This window comes from Dermacentor andersoni, chromosome 11 (assembly GCF_023375885.2).
Source record: "Dermacentor andersoni chromosome 11, qqDerAnde1_hic_scaffold, whole genome shotgun sequence".
Lineage (NCBI taxonomy): Eukaryota > Metazoa > Arthropoda > Arachnida > Ixodida > Ixodidae > Dermacentor > Dermacentor andersoni.
In genome coordinates, this window is record NC_092824.1 from 108,809,944 (window position 1) to 108,829,312 (window position 19,369).

Consider the following 19,369-nt stretch of genomic DNA (forward strand, 5'->3'; position numbering starts at 1 on the left):
AAAAGGTCGCTGCAATAAAACCAACAGAAAATCAATAACATCAGCATCACAGAAACCACACTAATAGCCAAATAGCCATGACAATGAACTCGTGAACTGCAGGAACTAGACTAGTATTTCAGTCATAAATTGTTTTATGGGCGAAGGAATTCTCAAGAAAGGTTTATTCTGCACTTATATTCCCACATGTTATGCTCCATACCATTGCAGTTTATCACCCACAGCCCTCGTGCTGGGAATTCATTAAAAAATGCGCAGTAATACTCTGTACAAAATGTTCTGAAACAAAGTGTGACTAAAAAGTGCTTATCAAGAAAAGAACTACTAGGTTATACACAAGTGTTTCTGCAAGTACCCAAGCGACGCCATATTCATTAGTCAAAATTCAGCCTCACTGCCCCAAATCCAAACTCGTAACACTAGCTCCACAGAGAACTCTGCAACTTTGGATGGCAGGAGCCAGAGGTTTTACTATGTTTTGATGCAACTGTACTCTGAAACCACTGTCCATCATCTGACTCGCTCAAAGAAAAAAGGAAAAAAAAGAAAATCTTGCAACACTTGTGGAAGCTATAAAGCTTACAGACAGTCTCTAGAGTACAAGAGATGTGGAATGTTTTGGCAGCACTTACACATTGCAGAGTTATGTTCAAATCACCGAAAGGCATTGAAATATCATTTGATGCATCTCACTGTAACATGCTTTCAGTGAGGTCCTACATTTATCAAACAATTGCACCAGCATGGAACGTAACTAATCATTCGGCATTGTGCCAGTGAAATGCACATATATGCAATGTAAGGAGTGAACTGTGTAACACTAAAGAGAGCCACGCAGTTAATATTGTCACACCCACTACTTGCTGACTTAGCCAATCAATGAGTACTAAAAGTGATACCCTCAATATTGATAGTTTGCGAATACAGCCCTAAAGCACACAGTGTGGTTGCAGATAAGTGCATCATAGAGTAACACACTTCATTTGTTCAAAGGCCAACGACAACAAAATTTTACTTTGACTAAATGAGTTCAAAGTGAGCAGTACATTCTATTGAAGCAATGTTCGCAAAGCTGCAGGGTTGGTAATTGTCCCATTTTCTTATTAACAGTCTTCAAATGGGATCTAAGCAGATTACACAAGCACTTGCTGTTTCGTGTATACGACGCAAATCTCAGACCGTTGCCTCTGAGGTTTTTAGCACAGCAAAAATGTTACCTCATCTCAGAGGTCATGCCCAGGCACCCACACTGGATGTCATCATTCCAGGTTCTGAGCCACTTACAGCAACCGGCAATGGCAGCATTTTATTTATTTATTTTTTTGCCTGTTAAGATATCAAAAATGTCTACCATTGCAAAATCCTTGCGACACATCCACATGTATTTCAAAAACAAAATTTTCATACAGTCTGCTCTACAGATTTACACTATACGAGTCTAGGCTATTTATGCGATCCGAAATTTCATAGCAGTTTGGCAGCAAGACAGCACATAGGCTCAAAATGCATCCTCTGTTGAAACGAAATGTCACAGCCTTGTCCGAAAGGCAAAGCATTGATAGCCTTAGCAAGTACTAGACAACTACGTGAAATAAAGTTTGTAGTCTTATCGGTACTATAAACTGCAGTAAAAATTCACTTACTGATTAAATGAACAAAGCAGGGTGTGATGCACGCACAGGCAAACATGAACAGATTTCACTCGATGACTGCAAACACTCGCTGCCACAACACTGGCGTGATGAAGAGTGCCAGCCTCGGGGAGCAATCGCTTCAGGCTGCCTCTTGCTCCAATGCGTGTCAGACACTTGCTATTATGCTACCTCCAAATTCAGCACTAGGTGCACGAGAAGACAGCGCATATGAGGTGACCAGTCATCTCGGCTCGCCCAACCTTTCCACCCGCTGCAGATTGCCTCCAAGATAGAGCGCGTGACCCATGTATGCACTCCGCCCCACGACCAGCCATGCGCAGCCACAGCCAGGGCAGAGGAGAAGGTGCACGCTCACCTCCGCACCCTAGCACGCATGTGATCACGTGACCTCCAGCACTGGGCATTCGGGAGGACAGCACACATTAAGCCACCATCCTCCTCGGCTCACCCTCACGGGCTTTCCCTCACACCCACAGCAAACAATGCACGAGGCATGGTCTTATCACACTTGGACTTTACATAGAACCTCACACCTACGGCAAAAATTCTCTTGGAATGTACATATAACTGCTATCGAAATAAAACACGAAAGGCAGATGCCCATTAAAACCCAGTACCTGTGGCAGGTAAACAACCTGGCAATCTGTGATCTCAGGGTCCAATTTCTCCAGCTCTCCATAAGCAATGCGAGTCAACAGGTCGGGAAGGCCATTGTAGACACGCTTCTCTGAAAGATACAGGGGCTTCAACAAGTGCACCATTTAAGTCTTGCACCCCTTAATAGAAACGTCACACTTACTCTCGTCAAGTGTGCTGTCAATGCCCCTGTTGACAACAAACCGCTCTGTGGCCTGCGACTCTGCAAAGTCAAGCTGGGGTGAAACAAAAAGAAGGCTAGTTGAATTTTGATGCCACTAACATGGAATCATGCAGCATCATCCACCACTGACAGTGCTGGTTACTGTTAAATGAAACATCAATTATTTTTGCCACAAATTTTGAAGACACTTCTCAAGACAGGCTAAGCACAGGGTTTCATACTATTTGGCTTGAATTATGCTATTGTGACATCAATCCAGCTGATGTGACCAAACTGTGACATCTAGCACAGGAGATCTTTAATAAGTCTATTTTCCATAAAATAGATAACCAGGTACAATGCGCAAATTGCATCTTCACTTGTACCAAACTGAACATCCAAAAATTCATAGGAAATGTTTCACTTGAGCTGCATTACTTCTTCGACAAGACATTGTGCTTATCTGGGTATGTTTTTATGTTTTCAGACCTATTTATTTGTCACATAACACCATAGCCACTAAACAAGCACGCTGGTTGCTTTGCAGCCTGTATAAAGCCAGTAACACAAATGCAGGTGAACCTGGAAGTGCGCTCACATAGTCTAGTCGTTTTAGTTTTTGACATTTTAATTTATGCTGACAGTACAGGTGATTTTTCATGTATTTAGAATCAAGTGTTTAAAAAGTTGCACTTTTACCAGTGATACAACGGGGTGACACGAGAGCTGGCACAACATTATGTAGAGTAAGTCTTGCAATGTTTCGTGCTCACAATTTCCTTTTGAAACAAGAATAATTTATCCAGATACAACTCTAGTTTGAGTTGGACTGGCACTCTCCGGTGGTAAAGTGGAGAATATAGATTTTTCTTAATTCTATCCTGCCTCTCACTTCATACCACTGACTTCGTTTCAATTCTTTAGCCTTGGTGCTGGTTTACAGATGAACTGCAAAGCACAGCGTCAGCCAATCACAGCGTGGCAATCAGTCACAGAGTCTGCCAGCTCAAGTGCTCTTAGCTCAGTATTCTTCTGTGCCATACCATCAGCAGTGGCTGAAAGGTAAAATCTTAGATCACCAACTTGCATGCCCCGAGTTTGAAATCTTGCAAGGCACTGGAATTATTTTCTTTGTCTTTTAAATTCCTTGCAGAGCACTTTGAGATTCCTGCAACATACACCGGCAAGCACTGACAACTATGGCAAGCATCAAAATGACTAGAAGAGCGAGCCCCTAATAGCTATTGCTGTAGAAAGTGCAGTGCAACTGGATGATGCTGTCCATGTGCCTAAATTGCTGGGTTTTGCATGCGGGAACCACAATCTGATAATGACGATGAGCAAAACGAGAACAAGGTGAAAGCAGGAGCCTGCTTTCATCTTGTTCTCGTTTTGCTCATTATCTTAAATTTCCATCTCCCGCCTTCACCGTGTTTAATCTGATAATGAGGCACAATGTACTGGGGGACTGGATCACAGCTCACGCTTTGCTTTAGCCAAGTATGCCAATGACAGTGAACTTGGCAACCTACTGTTTTCTTGATGAGGGCAGTGATCCTGAGAAGGTCCTCAACTTGTAGAGATGTCATCTGCACAGAAAATGATGCAACACAACAGTGAAACAAGGGCCCTGCCATCCCCATGAGACTAAAGTGACACAGTAGCGGCGGCAGGCCTGCAGCAACGCACTCACCTTCACAAGGATGTCAATGCTGCTTTCAGACGAAAGGCAGGAGTGGCAAATGCCGATGAGGGCAACAACATTTACAAAAGTCTGCAACAGAAAAGAAAGAAAATGTGTTTTCTATCGTTACAAAAGCTGCTTGATGTTATGTTATTCGAAGTTTATTATTTACATTCTTATGAAAGGTGAAGAGATCTTCTAGCCTTATTTGAAGGTTCAAGGAAATAAAATTTTAAAATATTACCACTTGGTATATAGCAACTTATCCAATCACAACAAGAATGCATAAAATTACAAGCATGATTAACACAGAAAAATAATATTATTTTACAAATGCAAGTGTGCATGAGAATTTAACTCTTTTGTAACAGCGCCTATAGAAATCGATCAATTTGATCCTAGTATTTCTATGCATTGTTATAAATTTCTGTTGGAATTCTTCTACTAGCAAGTCCGATGCGTCAAGTCCGATGGAAGCAGGTGAACATAGTCAAATAAAGGTCTGCGGCATTTTGCTGTTGTGTTTAACATTTTGAAGCTACACACTTGGCTATAGAGAATGGCATAGCCACAGATTAATTTTGGCCACCTGTTGTTCTTCAAAAATGTACCGACATATTTTTGACTCTTCACTTTTTTGCATTAAAAGAAGGTCCGGGACCTCTACACCCCAGAAAAAATACTGGCAAGCCTCCGAGCACTCTAACAATTTAATGCAACAGCGTTTATATAGCCACAATTTCGGTTTCATTTCTACTGTATCGTGACATCATGACGCAGAAAGTGGTCACGGGGGAGACAGATATTGTGACATTTTGACACTCGCTGGGTCATCCGCTACGCTACTGCATTCTGTATCACAAGTACCAGCATAGAAGGCAACTGAGCGAGCCAAAGCGAGTGTTAAAACATCACAATGTCCTGTTTCAACATGACCACCTTCTGCATCATGACGTCACGACACAGTAGAAATGAAACTAAAACTGGCTGTAGAAAAGCTATTGTAATAAATTATTTAGGGTGCTCTGAGGTTTGCAAGAATTTTTTGTTTCTGGGTTTTAGAAGTTTGGGATCTTCATCTAAGAGGAAGGTTTAGCTTGAGGGCACCTATCTAAATACATGAAAATGCAGAAATTGTTTTTTTTTTTCAGCAACCACTGCCTTGAATATGATGTGGTTTGTTGCATCTAAACAAAATGTTAACTCTAGTATCTGTTAGAAGTGGATTTTTTGTTTAAACTGACAGTTTTTTATAAAAATTCTTGAATACAGCAATGTTTTGGGAAACGTAACTATGTAGTTCCCAACTCTAACTCAGAATTGAACCACGATGTTACAATTCTGCAAACTACACATAATAATACATTTAAAGCCAGAAAAATTGATATATTATACACTGTTCTGGAATATACTAATTTGTGAGTAGGATTTTTGCAAAACGAGACTGTCTTTATTACCGACTGTGTGATCTTCCTCATCGTGAATGGGACTATCTTCCACATACAAAGGAGATTCTCAAGCCTTAAGTCATTAGACGCTTCTTATTTAACCATTTACCAGAAACCTGTCATGTCATCACGCACACACCTGCTTTGAGCGAAGGATTGTTTTACACTGTAGTTTTATGAGGAGTGCAAGGGGGTGAAGACAGCAGCAATACACAAACACAGTCCTGTTGGTTCCTCTAGTGTTTGTCTGCAGTGCGTCATTCGTTTAAACCAAAACGGATTACTCGACAAGTCCAATTTGTAACATTTTCCAAGCACTACTCCCATGACATTTGAGATCACTGTGATGCATGCTTAACACCCAATATTGCCAAAATGGGTAACCATTCTAACAGAGTGCATTACAGTGTATCGGGAGGCTGATTTCACACCTTGTAGAATGCCTTCCATTCATTGACAGTGGCAGCTGCTTTGCTCATTCGCATGAGAATCCCCTACCGAAAGAAACAAAAGAAAGAAAACAGCATTAATATTATTTTTGCAGTAAGCTCTATTCTGCAAAAACAAAGACCTAGACATTTGAAGGTTGTAATCGTGGAGCACTAACAGTGTTTAACTTTAACCACTTAAGGAGCAGGATGAACAAATACACTGACTAGACTGTTTGCACAAACAGCACTGACATTCAACTGAAGCTTACTGAGAGAATGCATACAAGTTTGCCACAAGAAGATTGCTGAAAGAGCTTGAACCCATGCCCTCAAGTAACAGAAGCATTCCTGCATAATGTTCTTTATCACTGTAAATCCTGTGTACAGTGCCCAGCGATTGAAACGCGACACTCGAACAGCATGGCAGCCGGTGATTCTTGCACCACCGGTGAGCGCTGGGTGATCACTGAGGAGGCCCAATTGCATCATAATGCACCAAAATGACTCTCGTTTTCATGCGACACAAAAGTGCACAAGCTCAATGTCCCCAGCATCCAACAGTGGCACAAAAAAGTGCCGGCCGCCATGCTTCCCGAGTATCGCATTTCAATCGCCAAGCCCTGTACTCATATTATACCTTGAATTGTGACATGTTTTCCAGTCTTGGTGACTGGATATATTTTCGGCCCATTTGCATCTTTCTGATCATAATAATCTTCAGCTGGTAGACAGCACTTTGCGTGTAACCCTCCAATCTGTCTCTGTCCTCACTGTTTTTTCCCATAAATTCAGTACTGTTGAAACTGTTGTGGGTTCATACAAGTGCATGGTAATTTCTTGCAATTTATGTTTTCTGCGTATAGTCTTGCCCCCGAGAAAACAGACAGTTACTGACTATTGCATGCAGCATTTACAGTAGTTAACTGAAGCAGACATACCGACACATCCTTGACATTCGCCAAGCACTCTCGCAAGCTGCTGACAATGGGTTGGTTGTGTGGAACAGTGAAATAGGCGACAGTAGCCTGCCGTGACTGGAGTATGCTTAGGTCTCTTGTGGGTCGGCAGAAGAGCTTTCTGGTGGCCAATACAAGCAACAAAGGTAACTGTATTCCACAAAGCCAGGAGCCTCTAAGAAGTCATTCCAGCCCACTCCAGCACACAAAAACAGATTTTTTTTAAATTCATGATAGCAAAGCTTAAGAATCACAACCTCACAGCAGTTGAAATGAAGAACCCACACTTTGGTTCTCATGCCCTTCAGGTGGCAGAGTATATAGACAGTGCTATCAGAAGCTAATGCGACTTGTAATATAAATGCATCTTTATACTAAAATATGTTTCCGGAAGAGATGTGCACACTTTTGTTACATCTATACATCAGATATATGAAGTTTGTCTCGCTTAATAACTAAAGACTGCTCTGAGAAACAAAGCATGGTAGAGCAGACAGTGCATGGAAGAAGTGAAAAAGATCAGTACATGGTATGTCGGACAACATTGCTACAGCTCTTGCTAAAAGTAATAATTAGTGCCACCCTATCCAAAATAAAGGGGCACCTCAATGATAATCTCAGCTAGGCACCTTTTTTTTTTTTTGTCATCTTATATCCCATGAAATGACGAATTCGTCATTTTGCAACTTCAAGCAATTACTACTTTTCTGCACTGAAGTTTTGTGAAAGCTCAACAATCAGGATGGCCATATCCTTGAGCAAAGCAGCAATGCCCTAATGCGCGACTAGCTTGATTGAATCACTAAGATGCAACAACTTTCCTAGTTATCAATAATCCAGTAATAAACAGTGCTTAGTGTAACTGTACTAGTATGCACCAACCTCATACAAGTAGCTCATCCAACTACTTTCAGGTTCTGCTACGATTCTTTAACATTGCTTTTAGTATAGATTAAGATGCTTTTGGCACTTCCTTGCTTTGTCATTTCTTCTCAAGAAAGCTTTCAGCTAGCTAGCTGGACAAACAACATGACAAAACGATTCCCAGTAAACTCCTTACCTCAGCTCCCTTGCTCCAACCTTTGACCTGCAGTGGTTGAACAGCCCTAAGAGAAGAAAAAAAAAGCAAGTTAAAGTGATAGTGCTCTCGAATGACCAGTGTAGAACTTTTTCCAAGAATAAAGCTTTCGTAAGCGAGATAAAATTACATACATGAGCTCCCATGATGACTGTAATATTATAGTCAATTACTGATACTAAAAATATTAATCTTGTTGCACTCCAGCATGAAATAAAATGCAGTTCATCGAAATTATAAATAGATTTTGGTACAAAACTGCTTCCTCATGCAGTATCCTCATGACACATTGCCCATCACTACTGCACTGCAGAAGTGAGACTTCTATTACCGCACTACATGCATTGCCTATCAAGTACACAACAGAGTGTAGTAGTCATTAAGCAATCACTAGTACTAATCACTAGTACTACAGTGCCTCACCAAACAAGGAAAGACCTTCCTTGCCAGCAATGCCAAACTTGTAGACAGAAGGATGCCACTCCTCCTTGAATATCTGCAGGCAGCTGTTGGTTGTAAGAGAAATGAGGCACAGTTGCCAGCACAACAAATGGGAAAGTGCGGCACTTGAATTAATTCAAGACTAACTAGTCAAACTTTTTCACCTTACCTGAGTGTTGTTTGGCTGATGCGAATGCGATCTTTCCTATAAGAAAATTTTGTACTGAGAAACTCTTGAGATTTATTTATTTACTTATTTTCAACACTGCCAGTCTCTTTCCAAGACCATAGCAGGTGGGCGTACAGATTGTACATGCAAGTATAAAAATATATGAGCACCACACAGCAAAACAGAAAGAGGAATCAAATGCAAGGACTGTCATCACAGACGTACAAGAGCTAAAGTTAGACACAATAAATTTCCTTAATGATAATTAGGAATGAATGCCGAGCTGAAATTTTATGAACAACACACTTGTAATGCTTATAACTTATATGCACTTAAAATAGAGATCATATACAAAGCAGATGTTTTTAACCTCAGATAACACAAAGTGACCAACAGCAACAGATAACGGAAATTATACGTTAAATGCAGTGGTACACAGGCAGATAACAGCTATCCTGAGAACAAGCTGTTGTGGGCACTCAGCCAGTAATATGCTTCCAATGATGGTGAAATGCCTCTGGGGCTGAGAGCGTTATTGCATTTACAGATGATATTTTCTATTTTTGAGGCAATGTTTGATAATGAATTGACATTAGTAATCAAGGGATCTAAACAATTCCATTCCCTGACAGCAAATGGAAAAAAGGAGTGCTTGAAAGTGTCATCGTGGTAAGAGTACTCTTTCAGTGTGTACGAATGTTTGTGCCGGGTTACGCAGGATCCTGATGGACGGATGTACAATCATTTGTCAATTTTATAATAGTTGTGAAGTAGCTGAAAAAGAAATTTCAGGCACGCTTGTTTTGCTCTGATCACCAGTGTTTGGAGGCCAGAGCTTATTAACATATTTGTGGGAGAATCAGTGTGCTTATATTTGTTGCGGATGAATCTTGCAGCCTTCCTCTGTACATTTTCTAGTTTTTTAATGTTGGTGACTGTATAAGGAAACCATACTGTGTTAGCGTATTCTAATACCAGTCTAACATAGGCAGCATAGGCTAAATGTTCGGAAGATTGAGGGGCCAGCCAGAGGCATCTGCAAAGATAAAACACCTTGCGCAGAGCAACTGTTTGAAGCAATCGTGACACCTACATATTTTTGTTCACTTTTTAAAGCCTAGTGCCTTTAATGCTGTAATCACACTTGATAGCTTCTTTCTTTCACATTCTCGTCACAGATACAGCTTTTTTTGGGGTGGGGGTTAATCAACATTTGCCATGTGTCATACCAGTTCGAGAGATGGCTTAAGGAATCGGTTAGTGCAAGGTGACCTGAATGACTGTTAATTTCTTTGTAAATAATGCAGTCATCGGCGAAGAGCCTAATGTTGCAAGATATTGTCTGTGATATGACAGTGAGCAGCTATTACCCAAAATGTTCTTGAACTTCAAATAAGGAAGTTACAAATACTTCACAGTGTGTTATGCTTAACTTGAAAGCTCAATGCAGAGAAACACAATTATATGAAAACAATAATAGTGATTCATAATTATGGTCTCTAGAGCCACTAATTCAGGGGCTCTGTGCAAATTCTACGGAAGATTGCTGCGACTTCCAGGCATAAAAGCACAGGAATTTAAATCGGCGAGGACAGGTACTACAAAATCAAGAAAATGTCGCACTGCCCCCTCACTTACAAGCTGCATGTCACAATGCCTCGAATCAGATGGCCGTCCTGTGAGCTTTGGAGACAATCAAGTTTGCATTGACCAAGATAGTTTATCAAGGCCCCAGCAGACCTAACCTGCAATGGTCGAAGCAAATCCCTTTAGTTTTCATTTGAGCCAAGAACAGCGCACAAAGTGATTTATTGATTGACTGATTGTAACACGCTAAAGTAACAGTAGAAATGCTGTAATAGAAGGCATTGTAATAATTTTACTCCCCCCTCCCCTCCTCTCAAGGTTCTTTAGCAGTTGACTTGAACTGGCGACTTCATGTTCAGCAAAAGAGTGCCATAGCTATTGAGTCATTATGACAGGTGAAGCACACAAACTGGTGATGTTTAGATAAAAATAACGTGCTGTTGTATTTATTCCGTGGAGTGTCAGAATATGCTTACTATATGCTAAATACTATGTAGGACAATGTGCTATGTTATAGGAGGCCAGCGACACTTACTATTTAAATTCTGAAACTTCAGAGATGAAAGTACACTATGTCGTGAATCTCGTAAAACAATTTTACCGACGCATTTTTGCATCTGCAGAGCCACAATGCTTTTTTTATAAAATGGCTGTCCTCTATATTGAAGGCTTCTCTAATGGCAAGTTTGGCTTTCCAATAACAACTAATAGCAATGCCTCACGCAAACACAAGGTGTCACATTGCACTTTTGCAGCTTCTGTTATCGCATGCCCACTCAGTTGGTTTCTTCCACTGTGATGTTATTTTTTGGACGTATCCTACCTACTGCATGCTACTTGTCAGCAACATTTGAAATTAACCAGCCAATAGCCATTTGGTGGTGGTTTTACATTAGTCCATAAAATGAAGGACGTTGTAATTTTTTCTTTTTTTTAGTGAAAGAAAACCTTTTTTCCAGCTTGCAGGAGTGGTAATTTTCAGATGAACACAAAGGTACACTAAAGATTTTTCTGAAACATTCATGACAACATTAAGTAACACATGCACTAATTTGTTTAACACATTCACACAGTTTCCTGGATGTCCCTTCAACAAGTTTTAAGCACCAATCTTTATATGTGGTGCTGTTTGACATGCACTTGCAAAACACACGTGTAGCATAAATTTGCATGCTGCTTAAGAAAGTTGCTTTCTCTTAAAATGATTGAGATACCAAACATAATTGCAAGTAGCAAAGTCTTACCATGGCAATGGCATTAAAATCAACTAAGGATGCCATGAAGACATAGCGTGCCTCGTCAGAGAGTCCACTCGGCATGTCGGGTAGTGTCATATACAGGAGCCTATGCCTGCTGGGTTCGTATGCTGTTGGAAGCAGAAGGACTCAGTACACAGGCACAAGTGATGCCATTAACAATTAATAAATTAATTTCTCACCAAAGTCCTTGAAAGGAAGAGTACGAATAACCTCCTTGTCATAGGACCTCCTGTCCGTTGAGGTATTATCAGACAACACTATGAAACAAATTGGGCATTTCAGTTCATACTGATTGCTGTGAAAGCTGAGCGGGCACTTACGGAAATCATTAATGGCTTTCATCAGCTTCTCATCAGATTTGGCACTTAGCAGAACACAAGACGGTCTCACTTCTTGCAGCACTGAGTGTAGGAAGTCCCACTAGTAAACAAACAAAATTTTGTTAAAGGTAAAGCAACTTGATTACCTGAGAACAAGAGGGAGTGCACTGGTGGCAGATCATCTTGGTCAGGAATAAGGTACATTTTGCATGTGCTGCTGTCATAATAAGCAACTCCAAACCTTCTTGATGACCACGCGAGGCTTAGGATGACCTAAAAGCGGGTAAAAATGGTGGCGTGAATGCAGAAAACGACCAATCATGGGATACAAATCAACGGGCGTAACCATACCTGCGAAGGGTCATCGTCACTTGTGCTGAATTCATTCCGCCGGTCAGCAGTTGCCACAGTTGACAGTGTCGTGCTTTGCATGACATTAGCGAATCGAAATGCACCATATAATTCTTTTATGATTTAACCATTACAACAATACAGCACGCGCTACACAAACGTGACCCAGCTGCTACATAGAGAGCACTCTCTCGATCTTAAGTTGCAGACGAAAAAAGACCAGAATCGGCAAGCATGGAAGATTGATCAAATTTGTAAGAATACTGTAAGATATATTTAAAAATCATACTCGAAGTTTTTCTAGCGTTAAAAACTGGTAATTTATTTACAAAATGTTCTGCAGCCAGAAGTGCGACGGTCCATCAGTCCAGAGTCCCTGAAAGGATCGTTAACGCAAAATTAGAACTTTCGCTACTGTTAGCTGCATACAACTTCAAAGACTACAGTGTTGACACCAACCTTCCAAAAAGGCGAATGCTTCGACGGCTTCTACGGAAGAATCTGCGAAATATGAAAACGACACTTGGTTTAGTACATTGCTAACTCTCACCGCACTGAGGCAGAACGGAGGTTGTACGCACCGACGTCCTTCTTCTGAATAGTTTTCTTTTTTGCTTGTCGCGTATATGTGTAAGCTTCTTTTGCCAAGGCGGCGACAAACATTTCCTGAAATTACCGAATGGCGGTACACTACAAGTGAGAAACGTGTCGAACGAGGGAGAATCTATTACTCACTGTAGCTTTTGAGACGAGGAACACAGCCTCTTGACTAGCGAGCACAACATCGGGATCGAGCTTCATGATGTTCTTGACTCGTGACAAAGGGAAGCGGCATAGTTTCTCTCCTTTTTCCGCGTTATTAGCGCTGTCTTGCTCGGCATTTTGCTCGGTTTCCATACTAGCGGACATCTCTTTAGCGCGCCAATGACACACCATGGTTAGCGACCCGTCTTTATTTCAATGCTCCGAGCCTAGCCATCAGCAAGAACAGTCAGCTTTATCGGATTTTACCCCATAATATAATAATTTTGCTTTCAAAGATGAGTTCACTTATGTGTCTCTAAACTCAGTAATGCCCTTTAATGGTTGAAACGGTTAATGAACGCGCGAGTTTCTTGTACTCAGCGCAAACATGGTCACTTCATGAAAGACGGCAAGCTTGACGCGTTCGCACGCTCGCCAGCGACATCAAACCGAAAACAGCGCAACATGGCTTTTCAACCACCAACCGCACGGCAAGGTATCGCAAGAAATAAAACGTTTTTCAGCGTCGCGTCTTGCAATTAATCGACGAATGTCATCGTCCCATCGATATGTTTTTCAACTGTTGTACGACCGTCGTTTTCACTCTATTCCAGAGCTTCAGAACCGCAAGATCATCGAAGAGCTTCAACAGAAGAAGCAGCTGCTCCTCAAGCAGGGCCAAGTGAACGCAAGGTTTGCCCACAATTATACGCTCGGCAAGCGAGTTTTATTGTCCCATGAAACATGAGAATAACAGAAACATTTTTTTCCTTTCTTTATTACAGCCCACCGGCGCTGCCTTCCGCGGTACGTTTGGATAGAAGACGGCGTAGCTGTTAGCACGTCTTTCGTTTGTAAAACTAAACGCTTACGTCCAATACGTTAACTTGACTACGGACTGCGGTAATTATCTGCTAATGGCTCAAACAGGAGAAGCTGTAGAGGTCTGGTTGATTTATACTCGGCGCAAACCACTCTTGGTGAAGAAGGTGGTACGTCAGCGATAGCGTTCATTGATAGAAAGCAATATCAGAACGAGGATGTTTTACAGTAGCTTGTGTTTGCGGCACGAACGTACTAGACGTGATGTATATTTTTTGAGAGCCGTAAGGACTAGGAGTAGCCAGGCAGTAACAGTTCAATTGAACTTGAAATATTAATTGATATAAGTTGACTTATTTATTGAACGACCTTGTTTACCCGCACGTTTTCCAGACGACCGCCAATGCGACGGATGCCCATGCGCTGACCACTTCGCAGAGGACAGCACTTCAACACGCACATTCCAGTTCCGTCGGTTTCTTCATACCCCAGGACTCTTCTTTTGGCAACCTAATACTGCCCGTATTGCCGCGGTTCGACAAGTGACAGTCGCTCGCTAGCACAACCTTCAGGACAAGTGTTTGCTTTTGAACGGCTTCTTTATTGTCTGGGATTGGAATGCAACATCACACATAACTGATAAACACATGTGCTGCAGCGTTGCCTGTTCATTCCGCCGTGGCACTGCAGCAGAGATTTAACTTTTTGGCACTCCTTGCTTGAGTGTGCTCGAAAACAGCATAGTCATCATGCTCCATACTCAAATGCTCCTCGACTCTAATCTCCTTTTCAGCTGCACCCAAATAAAAGTAATCGCCGCTCTTCAGTAATGCTTCTCGCCGATTCACAAGTTTTTTTGTAACAGCACTTCCAGGACCTGCTCAAAGACATTAATGTGGAGGGGTGTTTTTCAAGCAACTCCTCACAACAGGAATTGCCGAGAAGTGTTGCTGAATCATAGCTAAATTGGTCGGAGGAGCGCAGAGTCGAGGTTGTTTGTGAATCTAGGAAAGTAATAGCTTTCCTGTGACTAGCGAGCGAGAGTGTTCACTGCAGCTACACTTATAATAGAGTTCCCAATTTCCTGTGCATAATGACCAACCAGTGAGTTGTGCATCATAGCCCTCAGCTGCATCACAAGTCACTGGTGAGTTGCAAACCTTTGCAACTGTCTAGTGAGCCGATGCTACCAGATGTGGTCTGGAAAAAAAAAAAAAAAAAACATTCGCCGCAGTTTTTGCATGTATGGTTTCCGCACTGTAGGGAAGGCCTGCATATTTAAAGCCACACAAGAGAGGTAACTACTATGATAACCCGCCAGTCTACCCAGGTTGCAGTGAACAATTTCGAAATGCCTGTAATGTTAGGCTGTGAGCATGCGACAGTTTGATGCACAGTTCAAGCAGTACAAAGTTTACTTTTCTAAAATAAAGGAAGCTTCCGTGTCTGTTCTTTTGTTTGTGTGCATGTGATAAGCAGAACGCGAGTTTGCATGAAAGATGCTTACACATCCAAGTGAGTGAAGCTTATTTTCTAATGCAGTGAACGAAATGTGAATGAAAAGCTCAAACTAAAATGCTTGTATAGCACAGAAAGCGTGCACCTGGACGTTGTGTCCTTGAACATGCCAATGCAACAGTGGCAGAGATCTCCCCATTAGCCGTATTTGTACTTTCTGAACATGACTAGACTTTGCAGAAATGCTAACGTGCACAACCAGTAACTTGGGCGCTACACACAGCGAACCAGCATCAATGTTGTGCCCGAGGTCTGAAAGGAAAAAAAAAAAAAACGTTTTAAAGCATTGTGAAGGGGTACACACACAAGTTATGTCTGGCATCACATACAAAAAAGCAGCTTTAGAAAACTTTTATTTCTCTCCATAAATATTGCATACACAATAACCGGGCAAATCACCCCATTCAGAAGCTAAACATCTCAAATGCAATGTAAATATGTACAGATACGCATAAGCACTTTTCACCACTGCAAAGCCATTCTATTATGTCTAGAATAAGACCAGTCGCTTAAACAGAGAAGGGCATTGTGAGGCACAAAGTACAGGCAAAATTAAAGCCTAACGTGAAAGAAATCCTTACGACTGCAGCGACACATCATTCATTCAATTGCACTTTGGTAGAGAAAACACTGCATCTCAAAAGTACAAAAAACACTGGCAGTGGTTGCTGAAACCTCGTCTGCGGTTTCTAATACAAGAACACCAATGTAGATGAATTCTGCGCATAAAACGGAGGAAGACATGGGCAACATAACGCAACATGAGTGCTCTTCACTATGTCTGCCTGTTTATGCGCCATATTTTTAAGCATTAATCAAGATCAACTACCTCAGTTCACTATTCTTAAAAACACTAAAGATTGTATACATAAAAGCAATGATTCGGCCTTCAGCGAATATAGACTGACAATATTCTGAGCAGCTTCTCGGATGACCCGAGACTGCTTAGATGCGCAAACGGGCAAATGTGTTGCCTGGACACGCAGAAAGATGCTGTGTGCCCTCTCGCCAACTCTACGCAATGAAGCAAAGGCTAAGGCTCGTGTCAGCCAATTGGCTATGTGGGCAGCTGTTGTTATGAGAAGAGAAGGAGGCCTTGCCCATTGGGGCCAATGATCCTTTCATGAAACGTTGCATGGACAGTAGAGGAGTACTGGTTTAACAAAGACGCTGGGCTAACTTGCTCATGGCATAAAGTTAAGTTCAAAGATAAAAGAGAGGAATAAAGTCCTGCTTCTCTATTCTAGTTGGCTGACGTGACCTGTAGCTTTCACTGTAATGCATGCAGTTAGCGAGATGCAGTACAGTAAGAACTGATCATATTTTAAAAGCAATGCCTCACTTAAAATAGTTACATCACCAAAGATACTGTAAAAACCTGTACAATTTAACAGTGGAGTCTCAAGAATATGGAGACCAACAGGGAAAACAAGGGGACAATGTGGGCGATGTTTTTTAGAAAGGTTTGCACCAGGGTGGGGCTTGTTTTGTTTACCCACTGCTGTGCCATATATTATTGCACAACTAAAGAAAGACAGCACCTGGACTATTTTGTTGTGGATGTGAGAGATTCGAGTACTACGAGTGAAATCCTTTGCAAGTGAGCAATTTTCCACTCTTATAAAAAGACAAGGCCTTCAATGGCTGAACAGGTTCAAACACATTATGGGCATTTGCAATGACAGCCTGAGCTCCAGGCAGAAAAAGATTACCTCGCGAAATTAGGGGTACAGCCAACACAAAAGTACTTTCACCCCATAGTGGTTTTACCACTGCTTGACTAAACAGCAAGACTGAACTAGGAAAATTAAAAAGGCTGGGGTCATATTTACATGCTCTGGAAATGTCAGATGGGTAGCCACTGTGGCCGCATGAAAAGACACACACAAAGTTGTAGAGGCTGCTTCTGCCCAGTGAAATGCTTTGCACAGTAGTGAGGGTTGAATGTTAGGAAGGCAATTTAGTGCGTGCACATAACTGATGGCTCAACAAGTGCCCTTTGCATAGACCAACTGCTGCTGTGTCACACAATGTGTGGCACAAACGTCCTAAGGTAGTGAATATTTTAAATCCGCAAACGTTGCTGGGAACAAGGCTGTTGGAGGTAAGCCTCGTGTAGTAAGGCGGGCTGTGCAGGTGACAACAAGGACACAGGTAACGCGACATGTCCCGTGTCAACAGCTGTGACAAGGCTGCCAACACAGTGCCAACACAGTAGAACATTCCCAAACCCATCACAACATACTCTTTTTAACTTAAGAGTTTAGAAGAAGCTCCACAAACTCAAGCATAAAATCAAACATCAGCATTCCTCTATGCTCTAATATGCTCTGAAACATTCTCAGAGATATGTAAAGTATTTAAAAGAAAATTCACCTTCCCTGTGCCATTATGGAAATGAGCTAATCTACTGTATTTACTCGACTGTAACACACCCTCAATTATAATGTGCACTTTGATTTTCATACTTAAAAGAAAATGCAACACACCTGATCGTTCTCTCACCACATTTTTATGGTGAAAGAGGAATAGTGATTTGCTCTCCCTCGGAAAAATAAAAATGTGTTGCATTTCAGACACACAGGACCAGGCATCACTTGGTGGCACCATCCAGGGCCTCCAATTATGACGAACTTCTGGCGCTTGCACGGGCTTCTGGCAACCGCAGTACCACAATGTTCGGCCTTCAAAAGTGGGAGCTGGTATTTGGCCACTACCTACAGCAGCTTTCGTTTTCATCTTGATTCCAACTTTCATATCATATTTTAGTTAATTTCCCAGAAAACAAGTTCACGTTACAATCGAGCAAATATGGTAGTTAGCTGGTGGCACCTCTACAAAAATTACCTTCGAATTGCAGCTATGTATCTGCCGCTGCATTCTTAGGCTGTCAACGACTACAGGCACAGGTCGCTAGTCAAGGCAATGGAATGTTGGTACATGCAAACACACACCGCGTACAGAGAAGCAGCGGCGGTACAGCAACAAAATGGTGTAGTGGAAATAAAAAGAAGGATGGGGTAGGGAACTAAGAAGCTGCGCGATGATGTAGGTATGTAGTCTTCGAGCTGCAGGTCATCATGCCGAGCAGAAGGCGAGGGACGGGTGGGGGACCGAGCACTTGCGGTCGCTATGGTGTGTCGATTGAGAAGAGTGCTCATGCTCTTTTTTTTTTTTTTTCCCCTCTGTCTGTCCGGCTATGTCGAAGACACACAGGCTGATGACATTCTCACTCAAAGAATTCACTGCAAGCACAGAAAAACAAAAAGAAAAAGGCGCTATGGGGCAGGATGCAAAAAATTAAATATGCGCAGTTGAATATGAGAGCCAAAAGCCAACTTTAATGCACGTGACATGCAAATTAAAAAAATTAAAATGGAACAGATACTGCTGTACAGTTTGCATGACATTAAAGAATACATGATAAGGGGGAACAATGAAACAATATTTCTGCCTATCGTGTCGAGGTGACAACTTGTCTGAGTTTCTAGCAGTTCTTTTAGCACAATCAGCATATTTTTTTTTCTCCTGGTCAACTCTTAACGTTCCAATATAACATGAAAGAAAAATGAATGAATCAAAGCCAATTAGCTCAGCATAGGTAAAATGCATGGAGACAATTTCAAGAAATCTTGAACAGATTTCTTGAAGTGCCCTGTAATTTTGGCCATACGTATAAACTGGACAGTTCATTGCAATTCTTCCATGTCCCACAAAAGGCACACACATGAAATGGACTTAGTACAGTAGAACCTTGCTGATACATTTAGGTGAAAAAAAAGCAAAACATGAGAATAAACATACGAACCGGGAAAACATGCGATCCGAAATCACAAAAAAATTTGGCAGACTCAGCTACAGTTGACATTTACGTAATGCAAAGTGTTGCGCAAATAGTCTCGGCACGAGCAGCCAGAGACGCACGTTGTTGTTTTTGCGGCTTTGGCAAGCTTATGTTTGCACTCCTCGAATTTGACCTGGGTGATGGGCGCCTTCAGGTGGTGCACTTTAGCATTTGATTTTAACAGGAAGTTTTGTTGTGTCCGCTCGGCAAGAATAGTTGTGGCATGAGATGCTGACACGCATCGAGCTGGAAGGGCCGAAGCA

At 41.7% G+C, this 19,369-nt stretch overlaps 4 protein-coding genes across 9 annotated transcripts in view; 1 reads left to right on the forward strand and 3 right to left on the reverse strand.

The window, feature by feature from the left end:
• LOC126539437 (mutS protein homolog 5-like) overlaps positions 1-12,372 on the reverse strand; it is a 31,729-nt gene extending 19,357 nt beyond the window's left edge. For all 5 annotated transcript variants that reach the window (XM_055075388.2, XM_050186268.3, XM_050186266.3 and 2 more), the window contains exons 1-15: positions 12,179-12,372; positions 11,974-12,100; positions 11,828-11,908; positions 11,687-11,764; positions 11,493-11,614; positions 10,300-10,406; positions 8,662-8,697; positions 8,475-8,557; positions 8,034-8,079; positions 6,956-7,094; positions 6,018-6,080; positions 4,148-4,228; positions 3,987-4,043; positions 2,455-2,527; positions 2,273-2,382 (exon numbers count right to left, since the gene is read on the reverse strand). In XM_055075388.2, coding sequence (XP_054931363.1) covers positions 2,273-2,382; positions 2,455-2,527; positions 3,987-4,043; positions 4,148-4,228; positions 6,018-6,080; positions 6,956-7,094; positions 8,034-8,079; positions 8,475-8,557; positions 8,662-8,697; positions 10,300-10,406; positions 11,493-11,614; positions 11,687-11,764; positions 11,828-11,908; positions 11,974-12,100; positions 12,179-12,259 — 1,284 coding nt within the window. In that variant the 5' untranslated portion in view covers positions 12,260-12,372. The remainder of the gene's footprint in view (positions 1-2,272; positions 2,383-2,454; positions 2,528-3,986; positions 4,044-4,147; positions 4,229-6,017; positions 6,081-6,955; positions 7,095-8,033; positions 8,080-8,474; positions 8,558-8,661; positions 8,698-10,299; positions 10,407-11,492; positions 11,615-11,686; positions 11,765-11,827; positions 11,909-11,973; positions 12,101-12,178) is intronic.
• Positions 12,373-12,473: 101 nt separating this feature from the next.
• Positions 12,474-13,114, reverse strand: PolE4 (DNA polymerase epsilon subunit 4). Its single transcript, XM_050186274.3, has 4 exons — positions 12,914-13,114; positions 12,760-12,844; positions 12,638-12,679; positions 12,474-12,554 (listed from the first exon to the last, which is right to left on the reverse strand). Exons 1-4 carry the CDS (start codon positions 13,112-13,114, stop codon positions 12,541-12,543), a joined length of 342 nt encoding a protein of 113 aa, XP_050042231.1. The 3' UTR covers positions 12,474-12,540.
• A 162-nt stretch (positions 13,115-13,276) lies between these two features.
• LOC126539439 (SOSS complex subunit C) lies at positions 13,277-15,191 on the forward strand. The gene is made up of 4 exons (XM_050186273.2): positions 13,277-13,418; positions 13,537-13,615; positions 13,708-13,729; positions 14,138-15,191. Exons 1-4 carry the CDS (start codon positions 13,277-13,279, stop codon positions 14,288-14,290), a joined length of 396 nt encoding a protein of 131 aa, XP_050042230.2. The 3' UTR covers positions 14,291-15,191.
• Positions 14,325-19,369, reverse strand: part of LOC126539438 (protein Hook homolog 3-like) — a 43,303-nt gene continuing 38,258 nt past the window's right edge. The window contains exon 22 of one of the 2 annotated variants that reach the window (XM_050186270.3): positions 14,325-15,514. In XM_050186270.3, the coding sequence (XP_050042227.1) occupies positions 15,496-15,514 (19 nt within the window). In that variant the 3' untranslated portion in view covers positions 14,325-15,495. Of the gene's footprint in view, positions 15,515-15,597; positions 18,508-19,369 lie in introns of those variants that run through there. The other variant, XM_050186272.3, reaches the window with a different exon arrangement.